Here is a 27906-nt window from a genome sequence, read left to right on the forward strand (position 1 = left end):
AATAATTTTTTAAGCCACTGAATGTACGCACCCAGTATAAGATGATAAATACCCAACATAGGATAGAATTTATTTTAAAGGTGTACACGGTATAGTGTCCGACCAATCGATCATATATGTATAATATAGAACTTCGTAATGTTTAATAGAATAAAATTCTGGTTTAAAAAAAAAAAAGATTTAATCTGTGCAGCATATTAGACAAAAATTATATATAAGCCATATGAATGTTAATATAAATAAAGCAAATAAAACAAGTCTAGTTAACAAGGCCACAGTAATGAAATACGGTATGAATTAAAACAAAGCTGTGGAACAATGTTCTACCACTAGATGGCGCCCACTGCATTGCGTATTTTCATTGTTTGACGGGTTAAAAGGAAGTTTTTAATATATATTACTATTCATTAGTGTATTCCAAAAAGTGTCCAGCAAGTAAATTATGTAAAGGCGCATATATACATTTGAGTGTTCACTATTTTAGCGGTAGATAAAATTTCATGTATTAAAGTGATTGTAAGCAGTATAACATCAAATGATTGGAATGGATCTAATCTACTTAATTACAGTTTTTTTTACTGTTACCAAGGCAGATTTAACAGACAGTAGTGAAAGTGACAGTTGAATCTCTGGATTAAGGATTGACTGTAACAAATAAACAGAATTTTAAGACAAATCTGCTGTTTATATCTAATAGTATACTTGTTATTAAAAAGATTAAATTCCATCAAGTAAAACTGAAACTACATTATTTTCAATTTATTTAAACTTAACTGAAGTTTTCATGTTTAGCTTTGTCTGATTTTGATGCTTCTTTGTCATTTTATTATGGTTATATATATATGTGTATGTGTGTGAATATAGATAGATAGATAGATAGATACATATATATACTGTATATATATATATATATTGTATATAGATAGATTGATGATAGATAGAATAAAATTCATCTGGTTAATTTTTTGTGTTGTAGAGGTGAACTCCACTTTTCACATATACCTTGTTTTTCTCCTGTTTTTGTTGATTTAAGGAGTAAGGTTCAAATTACATTCTTTGGTTTGACTCATTTTGTGAGCAGGGTTGGTTAGTGGTTTTGAGAAAGATATTTTTGGTTTGTTTGTTGTTTTGGCTTTCGCCTTGGTGTGTTTGAGTTTTTGCTTTAATTTGATCTCCATCAGAAGAGGCATGTTTTCAATGCTGTACGTTTGTTAATTTTTAGCAGATAAACAGTGGGTAGAGTTTGTTTTAATCTAATTTAATAAAAAAAATTTTTTTAAAGAAAGGTCAGGCTAACAGATCATGGGAAAAGGAAGAACTAATTAAAATTTTGGTGAGATACAAATCATATTCTGGATCCAGAAGTTAAAAAATTGTACAGAAAAAAAAAACTCTCCAGAAAATGTATTCATTATATTTAGGAGCGATCTGGGTAGGATTCTAATAACTCGGCGAGTGTCCGCATAAAGAGCTCGATTGTCCTCATAAGTGTAGATTTACAGGTTTGTGTGCGTGTTACAGTGGGCCCGCCTCCTGAGCGTGACGTCACGGCGCGGTCCTGGGGCATGCAGCAGGTTGTTTGATTCATTCTGCCGGTGCTCCCGGTGCGGCGGTGTGGCTCCCTCCTCCCGGCGGCTCCCAGCATGGACCGAGCGCCACTTTCAGCCGTTTTCCTGCCGCTGCCTCCCGCACACGGACCGCTCAGTCTCCCCTCGCTCTCCGCGGAGCTTCCCCTCCGGGCCGGACTGTTTTAGCTCCGGGGAAGTTTGATTTCAGGAGTTTGAAGAAAGTAACGGCGCTGCTCCGGTTCTCCTCCGGAGCGCGAGAAGTTTCTTCTCCGCGGGATAACGTCTCCAGCAGCCGGCACAGCGGCCACCGAGGGTCCGCTGGAGGATTTACACACTTCCCCGTCACCTTTTGGGATTAACTTCTGGAATTTAAGTGGGAATAAACCACCGTTAGCCGGCGAGCCGCGGAGGATGCTCCGTTCGCGGTAGTTTTTCCCCCAATTGTTTTGCGTTAAAAGTGGATAAATGATGATTTCCGAGGAGAGAAGTGGCCCGAAACAAGCCCTGAACTTCCCGGTGGGTTTACTGATCCGCTCCCCGAAGAGACGCCTCGCCAAGCTGGGCAGGAAACCCAGCAATGGATCCGTGCAGTGAGTCGCTCCCATCTTCTGCTTTTACCCCAAATACCCCATAAACACCTCCACAACACCTGCTTTTACCCTCCAAATACCCACACAACCCTGCTTTTTCCCTAAATACCCCACACCACCTCCTTTACCTCCACACAAATACCCACCATCACCTGCTTTTACCCCACAAATACCCCGACAACACCTCCATATACCCCACAACACCTGCTTTTACTTGAAATACCCCCACAACTCCTGTTTGTACCCTCCAAATACCCCTACATCACTGGTTTCACCCCCACAAAAACCCCACAACACCTCATTTCACCCTCCTAAATACCCCCAAATATACTCTACAAATACCCAACATTTGCTTTTACCCTAAATACCCCTCATCTCTTCCCTTTACCCTCCTAAATACCCCCATTTGTCCTACATCGCCTCCTTTTACCCCAAATAACCCACCTTGCCTGCTTTTACTTAAAAAACTGCACATCATTTGCTTTTACTACAAATACCTCATACCACCCACATTTACCCCCTGAAATACCACACTTCACCTGCTTTTACCCCAATTACACCACATCACCTCCAAATGCCCATCATGCCCAAATGCCCCAAATGGCATCACCTGTTTTTACCCAAATACCTCCCAACAATGCCCCCGTCTCAGTTTAAGCTGATCAACTATAAGTCCGTTATAATGAGACTTTTTTCTATTTTTACACCAGAACTCATTTCTGACAAACTTCATTTGCAGGCATCATGTTTGTTTCCCTCGTGTTCATATTGCAATAATTTATGTGCAGTTTTAATCAACAGTCAAGAGCGAAAAGATGAAATGTAATCGGCCAATCAGGTGGCAGCGCCGCTGCAGTCACCATGGCGATGAGCCTCAGGATGTTTCCGACACATTCAGGGACTTTACGCTAAAGTCTCGGGTCGTCCGTCAGCCTCAAACATTCCCTTCTTTTTCCTTTCTTGGGCCTCGATTCCAAAACATTTCAAGTCAAAACGCATCGTTTTGGTGTATTTATTTCAGAAATGTTTGGCCACTAGTTGGTGCTGTTGTTTATTTTAGTACGGACAGCACACACACACAAACACATCTGCAGCAGAGAACAATGAGCTCTAAACATTAGCAATGGGAGAACACAGACATTCTAGTGGACCGATGACCAAGTTGGATTGTTATTACGGTGACTGTCAAAATAAAAGTACCAAGTCCCAGGAGAATATGAACTGGGAGTCATGACGCCACGGAGGAGTGTCTAAAAGTTCCTCCTGGAGAGACTTTTTTCAAAAAGTCGTGTTGTCTGTGTCCCCAAGGACAGTTGCCATGTCGATGAACATCCAAAACGCTATAAAAGTTTTCCGTTTCTACTCGAAAAGCTCACGTAAACGGGGCCTAAGACCCTTTTTGGCAGATGCTGACGTCTATTAATCGTCAACGTCCCACAAGAGCTGCGGGTTTGGAGAAACGACCGGGTTCAAGCTTCACGCAACAAATTCCCTTCAGCACAGATCTTGTCCTGATGATGTCGGGAAGTTTGTTTCCTCCTGCAGTTTTGATCTCAACCTTCAGCCTTTATTTCTGAACTCACAGAATGTTCCTTTTCAAAAAGGCTTCGGGAGAAGAAATACTGTTGCAGACTGTTGGCAACATTCAGGCCTGTGTTCGGTCTTTGTAACTTTCAGTTCGATCTTTTTAAAGTTTCCATGTTTCATTAACCACTTCTTCTCTTTTTGATGTGTCATGTGCAGTAACACCAGATGAACTCGTGTTTTTTTAGAATATGTTTTCACTTCGCTGATCCCACACGAAGGGAGTTCACCGTAAAACTTTGGGTAAATAAAGTCCAAGAGCAGATTGAGCCCAGAACAGGTTGTTTCTCAATGGCCGTTTGTGTTTTTTGGGACATTTCTCAGGTTTTCATGACAGAATTTATTATTTTCACGCAAGTAAATTCACAGGCTTTAATCACCCCACTGGAACTTTATTAGAACACCCTTCTGCCCCCAGAACACTGACTATTTGACCCCCAGAACACTGACAGTTTACCCCCAGAACACTGACTATTTGACCCCCAGAACACTGACTGTTTGACCCCTAGAATACTGACTGTTTACCCCCACAACACTGACGGTTTGCCCTCCTGAGCCACTTTATTAGATATACCTTGCTAATTCTTGGTGTCACAGATTGAAGAACGTTCTGGAAACGTTCCTCGGAGGATCTAGTCCATATTGACGAGGTAACTTCTCACAGTCTTGCAGATGGTTTGAGCTGGAACGCTCCATCTGAAGATGGAAGTCTGTGGTCCTAAACAGATGAGCATCATCAATAGACTGGAGTGTGGAGAGTCATCAGGTCTTCTCTGGTCCAGTTCTTGGGTGGAGAACCGCAGAACTTCTCTTCTCATGTTTCTCTTCCTCCCTCAGGTCCAACAAGTCGGACAGCACTGTCCGATCCTCGGAGAGCGTCGGAGTCCGCCAGCCGGCCAAGAGCAAGATCCGCCGCCACAACAACCGGCTGTCCACCGTCTTCCACCACAGCCCCAACCTGCGGGACGGCCCGTCCAGAGACCCGCAAGCCACCGACGACCCGGCAGAGCTGTCCAGCCAGAAGTCCGTGCCCGGCATCCTGAAGATTTTCGGCAGTGACATCTGTCAGGGGACCAACTACAAGAGCGTGCTGGCAACCACTCAGTCCAATGCCAAGGAGCTGGTGAAGGAGGCTCTGGAGAGGTGAGGGGGAGGAGGAACCGAGGAGTGGAGTCTCACAGTATCCTGGGGTCTCCTCAACATCTGCTTTGGTCCTCCAGGTACTGTCTGGAGAAAGAAGACGCCAAAGACTATGTACTGTGTGACGTGATTGGGCAGACGGGCGCAGACAACCAGTGGAGGAGGGAATGCTTCCGGGTGGTGGGAGACGGCGAACGTCCCCTAGTGCTGCAGTCGCTCTGGAAGCCCAAGGAGGGCTTCTCCAGACGCTTCGAGATCCAGCGGCGAGCCAGCGTGGAGGAGCAGAGCCTGAGGGACCGGGACACGGTGACGGCAGGTAAACCTTCGTGGAGTCCCACCAGGTCCCTGTGAAGGGCCTCTCCACCTTGTTGTTTCTGTCAGAGCTCACTTCCTGCACGCGCTCCGCAGCCATGTTGACTTTGGAAAGGGTTTGTTTTGGTCCTGAACTGTTCCACGCCGCCTTTTTAATCAGGACCTGCCAGAACACAGAGGCTTCCTCTGCTGGCCGGCTGCACAGTCATGATACCAAACCAGCACGCTGAGGAATCTCTGCCCCATTACGAGCTACATTCACTTTTTTTTTTCTACCTTATTACAAGTTAAATGTGATATTTTCTAAATTATTACAAGTTAAATGTGTTATTTTATACAAAACATTTATTATTTTCTACCTTATTACAAGCTTAAATGTATTATTTTCTAACCTTAGTATGAGAAGTTTATTTTCTAACTTATTACAACCTAAATGTAATATTTTCTACTTTATTACTAGATACATTTTTTTTTTCTACCTCAGTATGGACTACATTTAATCTTTTCTCCCTCAATGCGAGCTAAATTCATTATTTCCTATCTATTATTATCCATCACAAGCTAAAATTTACATTTTCTACCTCATTACTCACTGAATTTCACATTTTGTCTGTCGGTGAGCTGCACCGCGCGGAGGGTTTTGTGTTTGATTGCGTTGGTTGTGGCAAACATGAAATCTGCAGGAAGCTCCCAGCATGAAGTGACGGATACAGTTAGTAGTTTTCCTCCCCCTCTTCCTCCTCTTCCTCCTCTTCACCTCGCTGGGTGTGGGGCGCTCCGCCCAGTCTGTCACAGTGTGACTGAACAATGTGGGAAACGCCCACTTCCACAGCTGATAGGAGCCGGTGAGTTCGCGGTGGGAAGCCGGGGCCGCACATTCCAGCGTTCGGCGCTCGGACGGCGTTTGCGTTGCGTCAGTTCGTCCGAGCTGCTGGTGGAATCAGAACGTCGTCGTCCTCGGTTCTTCTCTGGTCAGGATGCATGTGGAGCGTCAAGCAGGACTCCGGGAGCAAAGTTATGACCCTCGTCAGCGGAGTTTCTCCTCGGATCAAACATCCTGCAGCTTCACACCATTTAGAAGGATTCAAACACAAAACTCTCAAATATCACAGAATAACTACTTATGAAAGTTATTGTGAAAAGGATCAAACTTAAAGGACCTCAAATGCTCAAGATAAAGTATTAAAATGACAAGAACCAAGTGAAAGTGATTTTAAAATGGAATTCAAACCAGAAATATTAAATAAAAAGCAGAAATGAGGAGAAAATGTAGAAGGAAAGTAAATCTAATAAAAAAAAAAAAGATCTATACATTTGAATTAAAAGCCAAATTACTACTGATTTAAACATTAAAATGTCTTTTTCTAAAATATATTCAGACCGTTTTATCATATGTGGTCGTCAGGAAGTTTTCATTCATACATTAAATTACACGACAACCGTTCAAGTGAAAACGCGTTGTTTTACTGTTTCCGTGTCAGGAAAGTGGTTTGGAGCGCCGTTGTCGTGGAAACAAAGACGGCCAAAAGTGTGACATTTTCATTTGAAATGGTTGCCGTGTAACCGGACCCTGAATGTCGCCGCGCTCTGGAAAAAAGTAATTCAACACTAAGAAATAAATGTAAAGATTAAAACCACAACACTTCTTAATGCAGTGAAACACACACCTCTTCCAGCCACGCTTTGGAATTTAATTTGATTAATGTTTTTTTTTTTTTTTTTTTTTCAAATTCACAGTTTAACTCTAACAGGGGTGGCGTCCCACAGGGTTTGCGTCTGGGTCCCCTTTTCTTCCAGAAATTTTCTATTTATTTATTTAAATTATTTCCAGGCATCAACGCTCAGGCCCGGAAGCTGCAGAAGAGCCGCTCCAGAGTGACGTCGCTGTTTGTGGACGGCAGCGGCGGTGGCGACGACGACATGAACGGACTTGGGATCTGGAGGAGCCTGAGCGAGATGGACATGTCAGCCATGGGGAAGGAGGCGAGCCTGGCGCGCCAGCAGGGGGCGCTCCGGGCGGACCCCGACACCGACAAGGAGGCGCTGCGACTGGGCATGGAGAAGGAGGAGACGGAGAGCAGCGACGACACCACGCAGTACGCCATCCACCCGCCGTTCGACTTCCCCTACTTCCTGCTGCTGCAGGGCTACAGCCACCGACAGGTCAGAGGTCAAGCTCCTCAAAATCACTCTTTAAATAGAGTTCTTTTCTTTCTGAACTTCACCGATGTTTCATCATTCGTTTTCTCATATTTAACTATTTTATTGAGACAAAGAATTTTGTGTTTTTTTGCCTCTTTTTTGTATAATTCTTTATTTTGTTGTTGGGGTTAATAATGGATGCTCCTACCCTGCCTGGGGTATCTTCCTAATCAGGTGTATTGATAGTTTTCCCCGTAGAGTGACTAAGACTCCATTCGTGGAGCGCGATAAAGAGATTACGTGACGCTTTTAGCGTCTTTTAAACGACCGGTTCGTCCGAGGAGGTGGAAACTCCTCGCCAGATCCTTGAGCCGGCAGCGTGTAAACACGAGCTTAGACGAGACGGGCGGGAACACCAGCGTCAGATCCAACGCATTACGTTAAGAACCTGGAGGCGTCGGTCCCTCCGTCCTGCAGAGGGAAACCTGCTCAGTACGAGCAGATCACCCTGATTAAAGTCGCACCGCGGGGGGTTGAACGCCCACCATGCTCTCAGCCGGGGGTTTTAAAACACGCCCCGCCCTGTGGATGTGTTTACAGCCTCCTTTTCCCACATATAAACTCAAGAAGTCGGGCTGTGGCGTCGGCCCGTTCCCAGGAACAGGAAGCTCTCTGTGGGTGTTTTTGCTGACTGTGCAGGAGCTGGGCGGCTCTGCGGTGCATCAACATCCGTCAGACGGGAACTGAAAGAGTTATGAAGACGTTGGGATGCTTGCTGTCATGGAATAAAACAAGAAAAAAGGTTTCTACTTCCTGTCCGGTGGAAAAAAGCTTCTGAAACGGGCCCAACTGATAAAATATTAAATCAGCTTCTCCGTTCAGAATTATTTATTCCATTCAAAATGAGATTAACAAATGTTAAAGTCGGAGGACAGGTTCAGATATATTCATGCTACAAGAGAACGTTTCTACAGTAATGATTTATTTTATTTTTAATTAACGTTTATTTAAAAAACCTGTTCAGATGGAGCTCTCTTTTACGTCCTCAGATTTAACACATTTAACAGTCCACAATAGTTAAAATCATCAAATTCACGTTACCGTAAACAAATTTAATAGATAAAGTGCATTAGTTGACTTTAAAAACACAAACACTGGTTAATCGAGCCTCAGACTTTGATGCATAATTCTAACAATAGAATGATTAATAATGAAACTGCACTTAATTCAGACCTCAAGCTTTCTGTCGGCAGTCGTGGGAAAATGTCAAATCCACTAAATGTCCTTACCGGTGTTACCAGTCGCCACTGTGAGCAAGTTGTTGCTGTTACTGAACAGACCAACTACCAACCACCACTGAAGAAGAAACCATGCACTGACCTGAACTGGCTGTGGCTGTGTTGCATTGTGGGTAATGTCGCCGAGGAGGAGAGATGACAGTTCATCCTCAGGCAGCCAGATGATACGCTATCAGCCACTAATACTCTTAATGTGGAGACCATGAGGTCGCGGACATCGCCGACGTCTCACCCGTAAGCCCTTCCATTCCTGTCGGTGCGGCGTGTGACCGGCTGATCGCACTCTGCTGCTGGTTGGCGTCCAACACGTTACGCAAGGAAGAAGGAAGTCCGACCCACCAGAGCCTGAACAGCTCCGGGATCTCAGATCACTGCTCCAGGAGAACAAACACACAACTGCTCATGACGCTCAACACATCAAAGTCAACTCTGTGTGTGTGTGTGTGTGTGTTCAATCTGCCCTCAAACAGATTTTGAAGGTGTTTTTCTGGGTTTGTAGTTGTTGGGTGGGCGACTGTTGGTTGCTTGTCGACTGTTGGTTGTTGATTGTTGGTTGCTTGCTCAGTGTCTTCAGCTGACTGTTGCTGTCCTCCCGCAGGACTTCGTCATCTACCTGATGAGTGGGACCACCACGATCTTCGGCTGCTGCCGGGAGCACCGCAGCGGTGAGGATGAGGAGAGGCTGAAGGTGGACATCCTACTGTTTGCCCCCGACGTGCTGCCGCAGCACTGCTGCGTCCGCCGCCTGGACCCCCCGGGCCCGACCCCCCTGGGCCAGACCCCCCCGGGGGAGCACAGAAAGACCCTGACCGTGCTGAAGCCCCTCCACGGGGCTCCGGTCACCCGGAACGGCCTCCTCCTCCAGGAGGAAGTGGAACTGAACCCGGGGGACTTGGTGGGTTTGGGGAAACACTATTTGTTCATGTTCAAGGACCCCACCAGCGTGTCCGGACCCCCCCACACGCCCCCCTGGATGTCCAGACTCTGGCCCAACTCGGACCCCAAGGCGTCTTGCTCGTCTTGCGGCTCCGCCGTGGCCGCGAGGAGGCTGCGGGGGCGGACCTCCCCTCCTCGCTGGAGGGACCTGGAGGGCGGCGAGGCGTCGCTGAGCTACGAGCCGGAGCAGGAGGACCTGGTCCTGCAGGAGATCCTGGACACGGCGGACCCCGGCGGCAACGAACCCAAGCTGACGCCTGCGTTCCTGCTCAGCCTCTGCATCCAGCGCTCGGCCGCCACCTTCCAGCTGGCACACTTGAGGCGGCTGCTGCTCCGGATCGCCTCGCAGATCCAGCTGGTTACGTGGGTGAGGACGGAACTCGACGCCGCTCCGAGTTCAATCTCTGATGACGCGTGCGTAATCTGGATTTCTCACTCAGGTGTTTTGCCTTTTCAGGAGAAGACAAAGGAGCTCGCAGCCGTCCAGCCCGAAACGTGAGTACACCAAATGTCCCAGAAAAGCACGAGAATGACCTGCCGCCGATTTACAAGACGTCACCAAACACCACAAACATCTCCGAGCTCCGCCACTTCCTGGAGAAGCTCTCCAGTTTCCTCTTTTCTATAAAAGCAGCCCAGAGATATTTTTATATCCTCAGACTGGCGTATTAAAGGTCGACTCGCTCCGGATCGAAGTTCAGAGCCGCAAACCAAGTGAACAACTCGACACTTTGAGCAAAGTCAAGTGCAGACTGACTCTGTGGTCAGAAAAAATCTTCACCAGCGCCTCGAACACAAAAGCGTCTGGTACTGAAGCTCTCCGGTAGAAAAAAGGTACAGAAAAGGAAAAAGCAGCTTTTGAAACTGCAGTGAAATGGAGAATTCAGACTCGGTGACTCTCGTTCAAGAGATATTTTGACTTGTTAGAATAAAAAAAGAAACCACTTTGGTTCACGATCTGCCCAGGAAACACCAACTACATCAATGAAATACCTCTTATGGTACCATAAGTCCCTGTTCGAGTACCACCAAGACCAAATGGACACACATTTGTTCATATTATCCTCGAATATTTTGTTCTCAATCATCTCTTATATGGATGTGATGAAACGACCAGATGTTAACCTCCTTGTAATGTTGAGTATGAGACAAATCACAAAATTCCGTTGAGGTTCTTTTAAATTGGGGGAGAAAAATTGGCGTGTAAAGATTCTGCGTTATGTTTTGACACGACGGCTCAATGTGTGTGGCTCCGCCCCCTTCTCAGTAGTACCATTTTTATTTATGAAGCGGAGACGGAGAGTAAGATTTGAAACTAAATAATGAAATATGACCATAAAGTACCACTAAAACCGAAATAAAGAGACTAAACACGAGTAAAACCAGTAAAATGAGATCAACATTTCATGCTGGGTGGAAAGCCAGTGAGTAAGAAGATGTTTGAAGACGTTTATGATGAAAATATACTGAATAAAACTGACAATGATTGAATACATTTTTTGACAGTTTTGTTAGAAAACACAGTTTTACAAATTATACATGCAAATAGACAAGTTATGGTGTTTATGCCACTTTACCATGTCGACAAATTAAATTTAACGTGGCAGGACGAGAACAAACCTTTACTCAGTAAAGTCCCCGGTTTGAGTTCCAGCTTGGAGGTCTCCCCGTGGACAGTTTGCACGTTCTCCCCGTGGACAGTTTGCACGTTCTCCCCGTGGACAGTTTGCACGTTCTCCCCGTGGACAGTTTGCACGTTCTCCCCGTGGACAGTTTGCACGTTCTCCCTGTGGACTTCAGTCTGAGATGTAAGTAAAGTCCAGAGGACGGATCACTGTTCCTGTTCCTGCAGGATCCCCGGTGACGTTCAGCCTGACGACGTCCAGCTGCTCCGACTGGACGAGCTGATGTCGGCGCTGCAGCCGCTGGTTCTGTGGATGTCCAACTCCATCGAGCTGCTGCACTTCATCCAGCACCAAGTCCCCCAGCTGCTGCCCTGGAGGCAGGACCAGGACCAGGACCACGGTGGGTGTCTTAAGTCCGTCTTAAGTCTGTCTCTGTCCTAAGTCTTTCTCTGCGTTTTAAATCTTTGTGTGTGTCTCAAGTCTCTCTTTCTTAAATCTGTCTGTCTTAAGCCTTTGTGTGTGTTAAGCCTTTGTGTGTGTCTTTAGTCTGTGTGTCTTACGTCTGTGTGTGTGTGTGTGTGTGTGTGTGTGTGTGTCTTCTCAGACCTGCTGGACTCTGAGATGTTGTCCACTCGTGCTGCCTGTGAAGAAGCCATGACAGTCCTGGAGGAGGTCATCATGTTCACCTTCCAGCAGTCTGTGTACTACCTAACAAAGGTCTGCACACGCGCGCGCACACACACACACACACACACACACACACACACACACACACACACACACTGTTTCTGACCTGTGAAATCTGCCTGTCGCTCGCATGTGAATCAGGAAAGTGGACTGAATAAACACTTGGACTGTTTTTACTGAATGTGTTCCAGACAGAAAACTCAATAACAGAATGGAAACACAAGCTGTGTCAGGAAAAGCCCTGAGATACCGAGCGAGGCGTCTTTTCCACTGCCTGCAACATAAACAGACCGTCTTGTCTCTAAAGAAGCGCGAGCTGCAGCAGATTGACCTCGATGCCATGGGAAGGCTTTCTTTCTCGCCAAACCAAGTCCTGAATCCTGACAAGTAAAAAAATGGAGAAAATACTGAGCCACTGAGTTTTCTTAATCGAAGCCAGCTTCTTATTTACTTTATGTATAAAACCAGAACCACTTAGTGTAAATTCAATATAAAAGAACATTAATGTGGAGCCACATCAGAGCCTCTCAGGGTTTCTTTAGAAAACTGGAAAAAAAGCGAAATAAAAGATCTTAAAACTCCAGAGCGAACTGTTCTTTAATATAACAGAGCAAATAAGAAGTATTTTGTTTACAAAACAGAGCCATGCAGGTTTTCTTCTGAACCTACAGATTGCTGAAATATAATAAAAAACGAAATAATAGCATCTTTTTGAGTTTGAAAAGAGAATTTTTAGAAGAGAATAATAACTGTAAGAATATAAGAAATAAAATATATGTTCTGTATAATCTGTACAAATCTGAGCCCGATAAAAAATAGTTTTTCTTTCCTGAAAGAGCAAAACAAATTTCTGTAAATATATCTTGGTAATGTGGAAAAACTTCAAACATAAGTGTAATTTTGTTGTAAATACACAAGTCTGTTTCATACATTTACCATTTGTCTTGTTTTATCAGAGCGAGTGTCCCGTGGGATTGATAAACAGATATTGTTGTTGATTCTTAAAATACTATCCACCTCGTTTTCTCCGTGGAGTTGCTTCTAATGTTTAGTCGCAAATATTTTTTTACATCCTCCTTCATATCAGCTTAAAATGTTAATGTGTTAATTTTTCATGCACCACTGGAAGAGTCTGTAAATGGAATAAAAATGGGCCCACGTTGGAGCCCTGAGGAACACCGCAGGGGGGGAAAATAGCAATAGCAGAAGAAGAGAACAAGAAAATGCTCCTAGTTTTGTTTGTTGTGAGGCAACAAAAAGCCCGAATGCTCTTCAGTCTGGACTCAAGCTTTGGTGTCGACTTTATAAAGGCGTCTCAGTGCGTCTGCGTTTGCTTCGGCTGGTTTTACTGCCCGGCAGGACGACTTTATGTGGCTGTTCCCAAGCTGCAGTCACTCGTTAAGGACCGCCTGGTTCACATCACGGCAGAGACTTCTGAAGTCCTCGTCTCCTCCAACATGTTGGTGGCTTATTGTTTCTCCACTTTGAAGTTTGACCTTTATATTCTGGAGAAATATGACACAATAAAGTCGAGGGCGGAAGGCTTGCTGGAGTTCATTTTGAATCCCAGTTAAAGATGGAAGGTGTGTTTCACTGTGGATCTGGAAAAACTGACATTTTGGGCGAGGCATTAGCGTGTATACATGTATATATATATATATTTATTTACTTATTTATTTTTAACAAGTTTTTCAAATGTCTGCTGGTTGTTTTTTTCCAGCAGAATTTGTAGAAACAGCAACAGCTTGTGCAGGAAGGCGGGAAGGAAGCAGGAAGAGTCTGTTGTTTTGACCAGTCAGACACAGAGAGAAAAGAACAACACCTCTAAACACAAGTTTCAGTTCTTCGGTTGTTTATTTGTCACTTGGCTTTAGACAGAATATTAACACATGATGCGACTCCTTCATGATTTATCATGCATTTGGTAGTTTTCTTTTTCTCTGAGCTGCGATCTGTTTCCTGCAGAGGAAGACAAACTGTCATCAGAGAAACACCCAAAAGAGGAAAAGAAGAGAGGAAGAGGAGGAACTGCTCTTAATTTCCTGTGTTACATGACTTCATGTTCAAAATGAGCTGTCCGCATTCTTTTCCTTTCTCTTTCTATTAGTAATAAGTTATTAATAAATGAGTTGCAGAAGCAGAAGAAACTCTGACAGGAGGTGTTTTGAAGCCTGGAGTTGCTCAGGAAGCCAGTCAGCGTCGCCAGAAGCTGCCGGCTGACCTTTCACCTCGGCCACGCAGCGTTTATTGTGGCCTGGCGGCTCCTTCGGGGGCTCCGGGGTGTGAGGGGAGCCGCTGGCCGACGTCATGGCCGAGGAGCGGAGATAAGAGCGGACAGCAAAACAAAGAGTGAGGTGATTCTGCAGAGTTTGCAGGAGCTGCTCCTCTTTATCTCCACTCGCTTGGTTTCTCATCTCAGACTGCAGGCTGGGTGATTCTCAAGTGGGCCCAGAGTGGGGCTCTGAGGAACACCACAGAATCTGAATTTAGTGGAAGTTGCAGCAGTTATAATTTCTTGTACCGTCAGGCTCTTCTTAAATACTCTAAATACTCTTGGATCTGGACTTTGGTGTCGACTTTGCATCTTCATCTCGGTGCGTCTTCATTTGCTTCGGCTGGTTTTACTGCCCGGCAGGACGACTTTATGTGGCTGTTTCCAAGCTGCAGTCACTCGTTAAGGACCGCCTGGTTCACATCACGGCAGAGATTTCTGAAGTCCTCGTCTCCTCCAACATGTTGGTGGCTTATCGTTTCTCGACTTTCAAAGTTCATAAAAGATTTTTTCAGCATCCATCTCCTGTACCGTTATATCTAGTGAAAGTGTGCACTTTAAACTGATGTGGGCCTGAGATATAGCCCTGGGGAACACCATAGACCAAACGGTCAGACAAGGATAAGAAAGAGATGTTGATTATTAACGGACTACAGGACAGAGAGAGACATTAGGTAAAATGTCTGGATGTGTGAGGAGAAAGTCGAGACGCTTTGAAACAAGCGATTCCAGCAGTATTAACCTGCAGAAGCTCAGCTAAGAAAGTAGCTCAAACTAAAACCTCTTAAAACAAGAGTATTAATTCTCATCTTATTTGTGAAGACAATGTTAGACTCCTGAACTGAGACTAGCAGTAATCTATTACTAGTAGTAATCAATCATCATAATTTCGCTAAAGTTAGCCTGCATTTTAACTTGAGGTACCTTTGATTCTTTACGCGGTTGTTAATCTGTGGTCAGTCCTGTGCTTGTTAATGTGTGAGGAAGGCTAACTAGTGACTCTCCAGGAGGAAATGACTGTTAATAAAAGTTAATACCACCTTAACACACAGATTCAGAAAACTTTAGAGGGATTTTCTTCTCCGTGTGGACGAGAGTTTGTAGAAGTCGAGTGTTTTGTGTCATGGCTCATGTTGTGGAACTTTGTGAGACGGGGCCAGCGGCGGGGACTCGGGGTTTGGACGTAGTCGTGAGGTTTTTATTTAGGATTGCAGTTTGGCCTGAAAAGGCATTTTACCAGATTTTGTTGGTCAGACTCCACGTCTGCCCTGAAGCCTGGCAGCAGACTGCAGCCTCGCCGGGTCGGGGAGGTGGTTTCTGAAATGAGTCAGGCTGCAGTGTGAATGTTGGGTGTCTTCAGCGGTTTTGCCTCCGCTGCCCTTTGTTCTTGTTGCTGCATGTTTTCCTGTGCGCTCTGTGAAAGCCTTCCTGTCTTTGAGTCATTATGTCATTACCTTTCAGTGCTCTAAAGCAGACAAAGACAACTCTGTCCTGCTCAGCTGTCCTCTGTGAAATGTCTCCCGATGAGTTGAAACCTCCGCAGTGGCAGTGATGTTTGCGTTCCACGAGGTGACGATTGACGTTCCGTCCTCTCTCCTCAGAGCATGTACTCGACGCTGCCCAGCCTGCTGGACGGGAACCCGTTCTCGGAGAGCGGCCAGCTGCGGGTGCCAGACGGCCTCGGGGGCATCCTGGAGGTGCTGAAGGAGGCGCTGAAGCTGCTCACGGCCTTCCAGGTGCATCCGGACATCTCCTTACAGCTGTGCGCCTACCTGTTCTTCTTCATCAACGCGTCCTTGTTCAACGCCCTCATGGAGAGAGGTGAGACATCTGCAGAGGGGCTTAATTGTGGGAGGAGTCAAAGGGAGGGCTTACCTTGATTGGGATTGGCTAAACCCCCGATGACACTATATAGGGTTCGATTTCTCATTGGCTGGTTGGGGCAACACACTATTTAAAACTGCAAGCCAGGGAGAGAGAGGACAGACTTTCTTCTCTTCTGGGGCGTCATTCCAGGTATTGGGACGTTTATTACTGTTGGAAAAACCATCAGAAAGTGACTCTTGCATATTGCAATGTATTTTCCATTTTCAGCGACTGCAAGCACTGTTGTCGTATAAACGCGTTTTCATTTGAAAACGTTGTGTAAACGTAGACTGAGACGGTGAAGCCAAACATGGGTGGACAAGCTGCCTGTCAGGTGGATACAGAGCCCTTCGCCCAGGTCTTACAAGGTGTCACACATTGGATTTGGGCCCGTTGGCGTCCTCACTGACACCTTATCAGGCTGGTGGTCATAATGTTTTGGCTGGTCCTTGTACAGTAGCTTCACATCTCTGATCCATATCTTTGTTCTGGTTCAGGGTCCGTCCCCGGCTTCTACCAGTGGTCCCGGGGCGTGCAGATCCGGGCCAACCTGGACCTTCTGATGGACTGGATCCAGAGCGTCGGTCTGAGCGACCTGGCCGCCGACTTCTTCCAGAAACTCTCCGCTGCCGTCAACCTGCTGGCTACGCCTAAAGAAACCCTCCTGCAGGTCAGAGGACATCCGTCTTCTCCGTTTCCTGTTTGTCTCGCCGCCGTGCAGGACGGGTGGGCGGAGCCTCCACGGCCGTGTTTACTGCAGAAGGTCCTCGTCGGGTCACCTCGGCTCGTTCGGTCTTTATTTACGTAGGAAGTGCAAAACTTCCCTGACCCTTCACCCTCTCCCTCCGCAGCGTCTCACTGCTGCCAAACACGACGGTAACAGTGAAGAATCACACCATAAACTCTGAGCAGCGAAGAACGACTTTATGGTTATAGCGCCCTCCAGCCCCGTGCTGCCACTCGCTTCGATCAGATAGCAGGAAACACACACAGTAAAACCATCCTGGGATCATTAATACGTAACGTTTCGTCATTTCACAGCCTCACCAGCTCATTGTTCCTTCTGTTTGCTGTGCCAGCTCACCACTTAATCCCTCCCATCCCCTGGTTACCCTTCAACGTCTCGTGTAGCCTGTCATTACCCCGCTGAGTCAGTCCCTGTGAAAGCAGCTGCTGGCACTTCCCAGGTGTGACGAAGCAGCAGGAAGAATCAGGACTAAGAAACTTTGATTGATTCACAGGTTTACAGCTGAATGTTTGTGTGTCGACGTCATGATGAGCTGCTCTCGACTGTCTGATCTCCAAAACATTACAGAAGCTTCTAGGCTCAACTTCTTTAAGTCAGTTTAGTTGGATTGTTATGGGGTGTGTAAGACTGGACTCCTCATTCTTGATGTGGATCACAAAACTTCTACAAATATGATGGAAAACTGCCCCTTCTAAGGTCTCTGTCTTTTCTGAGTCTGTTTGACTTTATGACCCATCCTCTCCTATATTGTTTTCTTTTGTTCCATATTCAGATTCATTTACTGTGGCGACCCAATGGGATTAAAGTTATCAAACAAAATGAGTCTATATAGAATAGAATAGAACTTTGTCACTCTGTAGCAATGTTAAAACAGTGTTGGCAGCAGTGGCATTTCATTACAGCTCGAATAAAATACAAAACTGGTGGTGAATCACGGAGCGAAACGTGAAGTCGTACCTCTGCTCTTCTTCAACCAGCTTCTATTTATGTACTATGTGCCCCCTCAATACTTCACACTCAGTACTTCACCCTCAGTACTTCACCCTCAGTTATTCGCAGCTGAACCTCTTGGTCTCTTGTACGTAGAAGAAGTAGGTTAATATGGCGGCCTGGTTTTTCTCGTCATCTGAGGTCGACACCTGTTTTCTGGCTTATTGACTCGCAGCTCGTCAGACTCTCGGCTGTCCACAGCTCCCTCCCCCTCCCCCTCCCCCTCCCCCTCACCCTCCCTGCGGCCGCTGCAGAGCGGCACACACCCTCCCCTGACTTGTTTTTCCATGTGCAGTTCTGGGCTCTTGAGAAGTGAAGTGGCTCTCTGGCACGGGGGTAAATTACAGCGCGGGGATGTGGCGTGGCCCGCTCTGCCAGCAGTTTGAAAAACACGACATTTCTGGTGTTATTTTTAGCTGCCGAACGTTAAATCTCAGACATAACAGCCGGGGACGTTTTTACCGTGTTGGTTGGTGTGCAGCTCAGTGTTGTGGGAGCAGAGCAGAAAGGTTTAGGTTACAGTTTCCATTGTGGCCCCGGCGTGTCTGGGCAACGTCGCACTTCCACCAATTCAACTGGCAGCAGCTTGAAGGAGCCGACTGCTGAACACAGGCTTCCTGCTGCTGTGATGAATGAATGAATGAATGAATGAATGAATGAATGAATGAATGAATGAAGAGTGACTCACCTGGTCAATGCTGCAACCACAGTCCATCCACACAACAAATCACAACCACCCTCCGATCCCTCCTAATAACCCCCAATTACCACCACCCCCTCATCACCACCACCCTATCAACCCCCAAACCTCCACCCAATTATGTGGAACAATTGGGTGGATGGAGCTGATGGATGAATGGATGGAGTAAACAGGTGGAAAGACTGATCATTTTTTTAATAATTTAATCCTAGATAATGGCGGTAATAAATAACTTCTGGTTGAATACCAAGAAACACAAAGATTTCAGTATTTGAAAACCGTTTGGGTGTTTCTGTGCAGAGTTTCCATCTCCAGGTTTTTTCCTCCGACAGTCCAAGAAAAGCAGTTTCAAGTTAATGAGTGACATTAAATTTCCCGTGGGTGTGAATCTGATGGCGTCTCTGGCCTCCAGTGTCCCTGCAGACTGTTTACACATCATGTGAATGAGAGGCGTAGAGCGTGTGGTCATTCTCTGTGTTCCTCTCTGCTGGCCTGCAGGCGTCCTGGACTTCTCTCAGGACGGAGTTTGCGGCTCTGAAACCCGCCCAGCTCCACCACATGTTGAGGGAGTACAGCTGTGGGCGGGGCTGCCCGGCCGGGTGGAGCCCCACGGCGGAGGACACCGAGGACGCCGTCAGGACGGGTGAGCGGTCCGGCGGGTCATTAAACGTCACGTGTGGAGGGTTTCAGCGTGGCCTCTTATTCATGCTCACATAAAAACACTCTGTCTTCTTCTATGGTGGTAAATCTGTTTCCCATTAAGAAGAGGTAAACAAACGGCAGTTTCTGAAATATAAAAGCCCTTTAAGAGCTGAAACAGACGGCCTGTTGTGGACGTCTACTCCAATCAGGAACCCCCCCCCACACACACACACACACACACACCTAGTTATACACACACACACACTGATCCAGTAGCTCCGGCTGAGCTTCACTGATCTCAACGAGGTATTAACCCGAAAACTTCACTCAAACTGATGGAAGCAGAAAGAAAGTGAACTCCTGTCTGATGGACGATAACAGACTCTTCTTCTTCCTGCTCCTCTTCTTCCTCAGCCGACATCCTGGAGAGCTTTGACAGCCACCCCCCCCTCATCCTGCCCAGCAGCTCCTTCCAGTTGGAGTTGGGTAAATCCGTGGATCCGTCTCTGTTCCAGCAGCTGGCTCAGCTGCAGGACTTCATCCTCCATGAAACCCGATCGGGAGGCGAGTCGCAGCAGCAGGTAACGAGCCGCCCGACACCGCAGGCAGGAGGCAGGAGGCAGGAGGCTTCTGCTTTTCATTAACCTCCTGCATCCCAAACTCAGGCCCCCGACGGTCAGTCTGCGACCTCGCCCTCCACCACAGTGCCACAGGCCCCGGCCCAGCAGGGGGCCGCCGAGTCCCCGGAGCCCGAACCGGCGCCGGGTCGTGGCTTCCACGGGAACCTGAGCAGCTGCGAGGCCGTCCTCACCCAGAAGCTGAAGAGCCTGGAGCTGCAGAGCGCCCTGCCGGGACAGGCCGACCTGGGCTACCACAAGAGCCTGGCTCTGGACCCGTCCTGCCTGCTCACGCCGCCCAACACGCCGCAGGGCATGGAGCTGTCGGAGCTGGAGGCCGACCTGCAGGAGGGCGCCCGCCAGCTGCAGAGAGGTAACCGGACACCTGCCCCACATGGCAGCATCACTTCCTGTCAGCGTCACTTCCTGTCAGCATCACTTCCTGTCAGTATACACAGACACCAATCTGGACGCTTCGTGGTGTAAATTCTCAGATTGACTCCTTTCAGGGCTCGTTATGTTTCGGGTCCTGAAAGTATCAGGTTTCTTTTCTTTGAGGTGAAAAAAGCCGCAAAGTACTACAGAAATGGTTTTAAAGCTTCGTCTCAAGATGAAAACGTGATTCAGGCTTTAACTGTTAACAGACTTCACCTGAAACACGACAGGAAACGAGTCATGGCGTCGGCTTCACACAGCCGGTTCAGATCCAGACCAAACGACTCGTTCTGATCCAGACCAAATGACTCGTTCAGATCCAGACCAAACGACTCGTTCTGATCCAGACCAAACGACTCGTTCAGATCCAGACCAAACGACTCGTTCTCAGCCGGCTCCTGACCTCGGCCTCGTCATACTGACTCGACTCTTTAAAGAAAGTATTTAGTGAGTTGACCTCGAGGACCGGCTGCATATTTGTCCCCACGTCCACATGAAGGTTGCCCGACATGAAAGAGTCCCCCTCCTCTTCCTCCTCCTTCATCCTTTACTGACTCGAGAGCTCAGGAATGTGCAGCGCAGGGCGGCTTCATTCTGCAGAGGAAGGAGCTCTTCCTCTCCCACCTCCATTGTTCAGCCTCCATCATGAGGTCATGTGCAGGAGTCACAGGGAGTCTCCACAAAACCATCACTTCTCATTTCATTTAAGGTTTTGTGTCGGCGACTGAAAAATTAAGCACAAAATATGTTTTTAATGACGGTCGATTTTAAAACTCCTAAAACATTTCCATGCTTTATTTAATTCAGCCCTATGCTAGTAAATGGTAGAAGAAAAAAACTAAAATGATGCGATTACAAAATATAAATATAAAAATATTAAATTCTTTCAAATCGAGGACGTATTTATATATTGCATTAGCATTTATCTCTCCTGTTATCCTGTGGTGTTCCTCAGGGTTTCATCATGGGCCCGTCTGCCTTTTATTCTTTCACTGGAGAACACTTATATATAAAAGGAAATCCTCATTTATGTTTTTATCCAGCAATAAGCTCAATTATCACACGGCCGACTGAATGGTCCAGTGGATCCGCCTGTACCATCAGAATTACTAGATATTTTAATTATCAGTAGCATTAATTTTCGATGTTCCATCTTTGATCTGAATCATCCAGAAAGTTTCTCTGCAGAGTTTCTGCGGTTCGGACGTTCAGGTCTGCGTGTCGGATTTAAGTAATAAAGCGTCACTCTTTTGGCATTCCTCAAGGTTTTGTAACGGGCCCATTTGTATTTCACTTACTGGGGTCTTTAACACAAATCAATTTATTTTTCTCTTGAGGATCGAGGATCGAGGCGTCCGCCAGCTTTTCTTCTCGGAAACAGGAAGTCTGCTCCGTTCAGTCAGAGTAGAACGAAGTAGATCAACTCCGTTTTCATTTTAACCTTTTGCATTGATTTGTTGTGTCTTAGTTGAAATGTTCTCCTCCGCCCACCTCATGATCACGTTTAGTGAACTCCCTCGGATCTGAGGCGCACCTTCAGAAACACTCTCAATCTACCCTAATGCCCCCACCACCACCACCACCACCACCCCACCCCTCCACCGAAGGATTTTAAGCTGCTCTTAATCAGACTTCTTTCTCTCCGAATGCTTTTAACAGAAGTCATTTACTGAAACACTGTGAGGAGGATTACTGCCACTTGGGGCCATCTGCCCCGCTCTCTGCAGGTCTGCCCCCTAATGCCCCAAAAGCCCCAACCTGCACTCTTAATTAATCGGTTTGGTTTTCAAAGGTAATCGCGATCCGAAACGTTTAAGGGTGAGCATGATAAATTAAAAACTATTTAAAAAAAAAAATGTTTTTTTAGGCTTTTTTTTTAAACATCAAATATAAAAAAAAGGGACAGATTTAAGATGTTTTGTTAAACTTTCACATTTTAATCATCAGTAGTGTTCAAATATCACTTTATGAACAGATCTGGGGGTTAAAGATGAAAAAGCCGCATTGTTTATTATATTTATTCTCGATAGATTTTTAAAAGTCATTTTGATTCATTTCAACTGGTATCTGATCAATATGTGCTGAAAACTCCCAGAATGAGAGGATTACCTTTTAGGAAGTCTTTTAATGTTAGAGCTCATGTCTGTAAGAAAATACTGAAACCCACAAGAAAAGTCTGTTTTCTTGGACAAACAATCACAGAAAACTGAATTATTCAAGTTAATTACAAAGAATGAAAAGAAAGAAATTGCAAATTCTCTCATTTCAGAGTGAAAACTACTATTTTTCAGATTTTCATGACAAATAAATCTGTTAAAAAAAATCTCTTGGAGGGGCGGGCGGAGTCGTCTGAGCTTTAACTGGTCGTGCCAAAGTCGTCATCCCCGATAGAATCTTCTGGTAGATCTGTAGATCTGTGATGGTAGATCTTTCTCTCCGTCAAGCCTCCGTCGTCTGAACCTGCAGCTCCTGACGTCATTGCGCTCATGTGCAATGTTGTGTTCAAGTCCGGCTCAGAAAATGGCCGACTCTTCTACTTCCTCACTCACAGGGATGCGTTTAGGTACTCAGAAGTACCGACGGAATTCGGTCGGTGCCTACAAAAGTACCGGATTCGGTTCCCATTCCTACGGGGTCATATCCTCTGCACCTCGTCGTCGCCCCACAGGGTAGATTTCTCTGCCTCCGTCTCCGTTCCTGAACGTTCGTGTTCTTGCTGCGTTTTAAAAATGGCGCATTAACGCTTATGAACGAGTGACGTCATGCCCCGGCCGATCAGCGGCCTGCTGTCTGCACGTGTCACTTTTTTGACTTAACTCGGCTCCAATGGAAAAGCGTAGAAACCGAGTTGAGCCCATTAGGTACCAGTGTGAAGACCTCCGTGTTAGAGACAGGAAGTCCTGAAACTTTCAACAATTGGACATTAAGAACTTCCTAGAAGGTCAAATCCAGTTCACCTGTGAAGGTCAGAGTTCATTCCAGGTGTCGTCGTCCGGCTCGGACTCACTGGGCTCTTTTTGGGGGGGGGGTGTTGGGTGTGTTTGGGTGTTACCCCCCCACCTCCCTGTTATTTTCCCAGTTTGCTAATCCTTTAATCTGAGCAGAGGAGCTGCAGCGAGGTGCTGATGTCAGGAGAGAAAAGAGCAGCGGCCGGTCCGTCATGGGAATTTCCAGCCGGGTTGCTGTGTGGAATCTTAATCGGCCGCTCATTGTTCGGGGCCGGTCCTGCGTGGGGGGCAACAGGCTGCATGCTGGGAAACCGGCCCGGGGTGGGAACTGGTTCCATTGATTATTATTAATGCTACTGTTTCAGGTCGGACCAAGTACGCCTTAGTTATGCTCGGCTAAGCTACATTCATCATCCTAAACTCCGTTTACTGAACTTTGATGATGCGCTAAGCTAAGCTGACCTTCCTCCGCGAGGCTAACCTTCCTCCGCGAGGCTAACTTTTACAGGCGAGGCTAACTTTCCTCCGCGAGGCTAACCTTCCTCCACAAGACTAACTTTTACATGCTAGGCTAACCTTCCTCCGCGAGGCTAACTTTTACATGCTAGGCTAACTTTCCTCCGCGAGGCTAACCTTCCTCCACAAGACTAACTTTTACATGCTAGGCTAACCTTCCTCCGCGAGGCTAACTTTTACAGGCTAGGCTAACTTTCCTCCGCGAGGCTTACCTTCCTCCACAAGACTAACTTTTACATGCTAGGCTAACCTACCTCCCTCCACAAGACTAACTTTTACATGCTAGGCTAACCTTCCTCCGCGAGGCTAACTTTTACATGCTAGGCTAACTTTCCTCTGCGAGACTAACCTTCCTCCACAAGACTAACTTTTATATGCTAGGCTAACCTACCTCCGCGAGGCTAACCTTCCTCCACAAGACTAACTTTTACATGCTAGGCTAACCTTCCTCCGCGAGGCTAACCTTCCTCCGCGAGGCTAACTTTTACATGCTAGGCTAACTTTCCTCCGCGAGGCTAACTTTTACATGCTAGGCTAACTTTCCTCCGCGAGGCTAACCTTTACATGCTCGGCTGAAGTAATGTCGTCAAACGCAGGTCGAGTATCACCGCGTTGACTGAGCTTCGGTTTTCCTGGAAGTTCCGATGTATTTTTGTGACTGAAGACGACGCAGACGTTGAGCTGGATGTTTTGTTTCTGTGTTGAGCTGGAGGACCTGCAGACCGGAGGACTAGAGTCGCGGAGGAAACGGCAGAAGAAGACGAAGTGTTTACGGTGGAGCTTCATCGAGGACCTCACGGCCTCGGCCTGGCGCTGGTCGACGGAACGGTAGGAGAAAGAAATCCGTCGGTACCTTCTGAAGGTTTCACAGCTCGGTGATCCGGGAATCTTGCTGCTGTTGTAGAAAACGGCGGTGAGGATGAGCGGGATCTTCGTGAAGTCGGTGGTTCCCGACTCTCCGGCCGCTCGCTGTCGGAAGCTCCAGACGGGTCACCGGATTCTGGCCGTTAACGGAATCAGCCTGGTGGGGATGGACTACAGCACGTGAGTCTGCAGAACTCAGAATCTATTCAAACGGACTGGATCTAGCTGTGCTCCACTTACAGTCAACAAACTCTTCAGTCTGGTTCTATTCTGTATTTTCACCTAAAATACAGAAAATGTTTCTAATTGTTGAAAGAAATTTAAATCCTAATTAGCTCAGAACTTTTTGAATAATAAAAAAAGAATCTAAATGTCATATTCCATCATGTCAGTGAATTCTTTTAATGGAATATAACATTTTAAATCTTTTCACGTCACACTTCTCCGAATATATTTAGAACCATGAAAAAAGAAAAATTCAACTGTTTAACTCCCCGAGGTCAAAAACAAACAAATTTTTACTTTTGAATATATGAATTGTTTTAATTTAACCCTTTGAGGTCAATCACATCCACATTTTTAAATCTTAATGTCAAATATGTAAAAATTATAGAAATGATTTTAAAAGAATAAAAACAACATTTTAACTAACACCCTGACCTCCCTGCCGTCTCCTCCTCAGCGGGCGGGAGCTGATCCGGGCGTCCGCAGACTGTCTGAAGCTGCTGGTGGCCAACATGGAGTCCTCCGGCCCCCAGATGGCGCCGTCCTCGCAGGAGGTCCGTGGTACCCGAGTCGCCCCACCACAGAAGAAGAACTGAGGACGGTTTTCTCTGACCCGGAAACAAACTCACCAACCAGGAGTTTTTAAAAAAAAAAACAAAAAAAACTGTGATCAAGGTTTTCACTTCCCCTTTAAATATTGTTTTTCATGTTTGTGCGTCTCAACTTTTCTGGTTTGTTCATAAAAACAAAGTTTGCTGCTTCAAAGCTTCAGTCCAAAGAAAAACTGCAGACTGATCTCATCGTTACACCAGTGGAGGATCTCATCGTTACACCAGTGGAGGATCTCATCGTTTCACTGGCAGCAAATCTCATCGTAACACCAGTGGTGGATCTCACCCTGGCACTGTTGACAGATCTCATCGTTACACCAGCGTTACAGATGTCATCGTTACACCGGTGTTACAGATCTCATCGTTACTCTGGTGACAAACCTCACCATTACACCGGTGTTACAGCCAAACATTTTCCTCTTTAAATCTGGTTTACAAAGCTGCGCAAAACATCTAATGTCTATTTTAAAGCGTTTCAAAAGTTTAAATGTTTAAAACCAAAGAAAAAAGTTTCACTTAAATCTCTTTAGTTTTTCTTCTTTGAAATCAGAATCAAATGAGTGACGACCAGAATGTTGCAGAGGAATCTAAAGCTAAGGAGGCTAACTCTGCCTAGCTCAGTCTAACTGATGCTAACTAAGGCTAGCTTCCAATGCTAGCGTCAGTTAACCTGAATAATGTGAAGCTAGCCTCAGTTAGCCTAGCCTCAGTTAGCCGAGCTTCAGTTAGCCGAGCTTCAGTTAGCCTAGCCTCAGTTAGCCTAGCTTCAAGATTCCATAACTCCGACCGTTTATCTTCAAAGACGTAACAAATAGTCACTTTTCAGACCTGCAATCACATCCTGTTAAAAACGTTTAATTTCGCTTCCTGTTTGTCCCTGATGGTGCGTTCATGAAAGTAGGAATTTGGAAAGTTACCAGTTGGATTCTACCGAGTTGCAAACCAACTCCGACAGTTCAATTCCGATTTGTCTTCAACAGATGAAGGAAACTTGAAATTCCCAGTTTCCCCTGAACGCACCGCGGGCCTCTTCTTCCCAGTTTGTGATATTTAATGTTTTAAAACTGATTAATGTCGAAAAAAACCTGGGAAAAAAAACTGTGTTGAAGGTTTATGAGAAATGTTGAGGAATGTAACTTGTAAAGTTTTCTGATCCAAAGTGAGTTTCCACAGTTTGTGGAGTTTTGTGTCGTGTTGTATTTATACCGCTCAGTATTTTGGAATAAAAGTTGTTTTCACTCTGACGTTCTGAAGCTGTTTTCCAGCTGGGTGGAGATCTTTTAATACTTTAATATTTACACAAAATAAAATCCATTTTATGAACAGATGATAATAGATATGTATTATAATCATTATTAGCTTTTAAATGTGAATATTTGAAAAACAAATTTTTAGTCATTTTATAAAGTAGGAGCCTCGTTTGTTTGTTTTTCTATTCAGACTCGAAGTCTGTGTTGAGATGGAGTTGAGTTGGAGCTCCCTCTGCTGGCCAACAGTGAGAACTACAGCTACATTCAAGCCGATGATGACAATTAAAACTGTTTCTATAAATGTATTGGATATTTGTCACATTATCATGAATCTAAACGGTTTAACACATTTTTTTAAAAGAAAAATTATTTTTTGATTCAATGTGTTTAAATCTTTTTAATATTTAATTTTTCTGACTTTTCCATGGTTAAACTATATTTTAAATATTTTTGTAAAAGCAAACCAACAGCAAATAACTATATATTGTTAGAAGCTTAAATCTACCAATTTAAAAAATGTTTTATTCATTTATTTCTAATTCTTCTATTTCTCATTATCTTTGTCACCATTTTTAGATTTTGCTGCTTTTCTGCTGTGAAGAGTTCAATAGATTTATTTATTTATTTTATGAATATTTCAGAATCCACTGAAAAAGAAGAAAACACTTAAATGAGTTAATTAAGAATGAAAATGTAATCAAGTCATTAAAATCTCACATTTTTTAAAATCTTTTTTATAAACTTTATAGTTATTCAGGTATGGATATAATTAAACTATCATAAATTAAACATGAAATGAGAAATCAAAGACGGTTATCTTTATGTTGAAATGTTTTAACAGTTTTTCTATCATTTAAAACAAGACATTAATACAAACAAAATAATAGGAAATATTCTGAAATATTCTGCTTTTTAAAATTTATGTGGAGGATTTCTTCCTTAAAATATGATTTTAATTCTTTTTTTTAGAAAAACAAAGTCTCGGTTTGAAATGCAAAGTATTTCATCTATTTAAAGTAATAATTCATTCATAAGTCATTATGACACGTGGACATGATGATGACGGGTTACCATGGTAACCGGATTCTAAGGAAGCGCTTCCTTGGAAACCAAAAACTTTTTATTTCTGAGAGGAAAAATAGCCTCATTTATCCAGCAGAGGTCAGAAATCTGCTTTTACAGACTGAAATGATGCTTTAAACTCTCCGGACTGTGTGTGTGTGTGTGTGTGTGTGTGTGTGTGTGTGTGTGTGTGTGTGTGTGTGTGTGTGTGTGTGTGTGTGTGTGTGTGTGTGTGTGTGTGTGTGTGTGTGTGTGTGTGTGTCTTCTCTCCTCTCCTC

At 45.3% G+C, this 27906-nt stretch overlaps 1 protein-coding gene across 1 annotated transcript; it reads left to right on the forward strand.

Annotated features, from left to right (window-relative positions):
* Positions 1–1926: 1926 nt before the first annotated feature.
* radil2a (Ras association and DIL domains 2a) lies at positions 1927–26560 on the forward strand. Its single transcript, XM_080488564.1, has 16 exons — positions 1927–2158; positions 4580–4885; positions 4963–5198; positions 7026–7357; positions 9233–9937; positions 10028–10065; positions 11423–11595; positions 11800–11912; positions 15756–15975; positions 16518–16690; positions 18957–19101; positions 19515–19681; positions 19766–20090; positions 24323–24444; positions 24521–24660; positions 25163–26560. The coding sequence occupies exons 1-16, from the start codon at positions 2034–2036 to the stop codon at positions 25299–25301; spliced, it is 3459 nt and encodes a 1152-aa protein (XP_080344690.1). The 5' UTR covers positions 1927–2033; the 3' UTR covers positions 25302–26560.
* The last annotated feature ends 1346 nt before the right edge of the window (positions 26561–27906 follow it).

This window comes from Lipophrys pholis (assembly GCF_963383615.2).
Source record: "Lipophrys pholis genome assembly, chromosome: 19".
NCBI classification, from domain to species: domain Eukaryota; kingdom Metazoa; phylum Chordata; class Actinopteri; order Blenniiformes; family Blenniidae; genus Lipophrys; species Lipophrys pholis.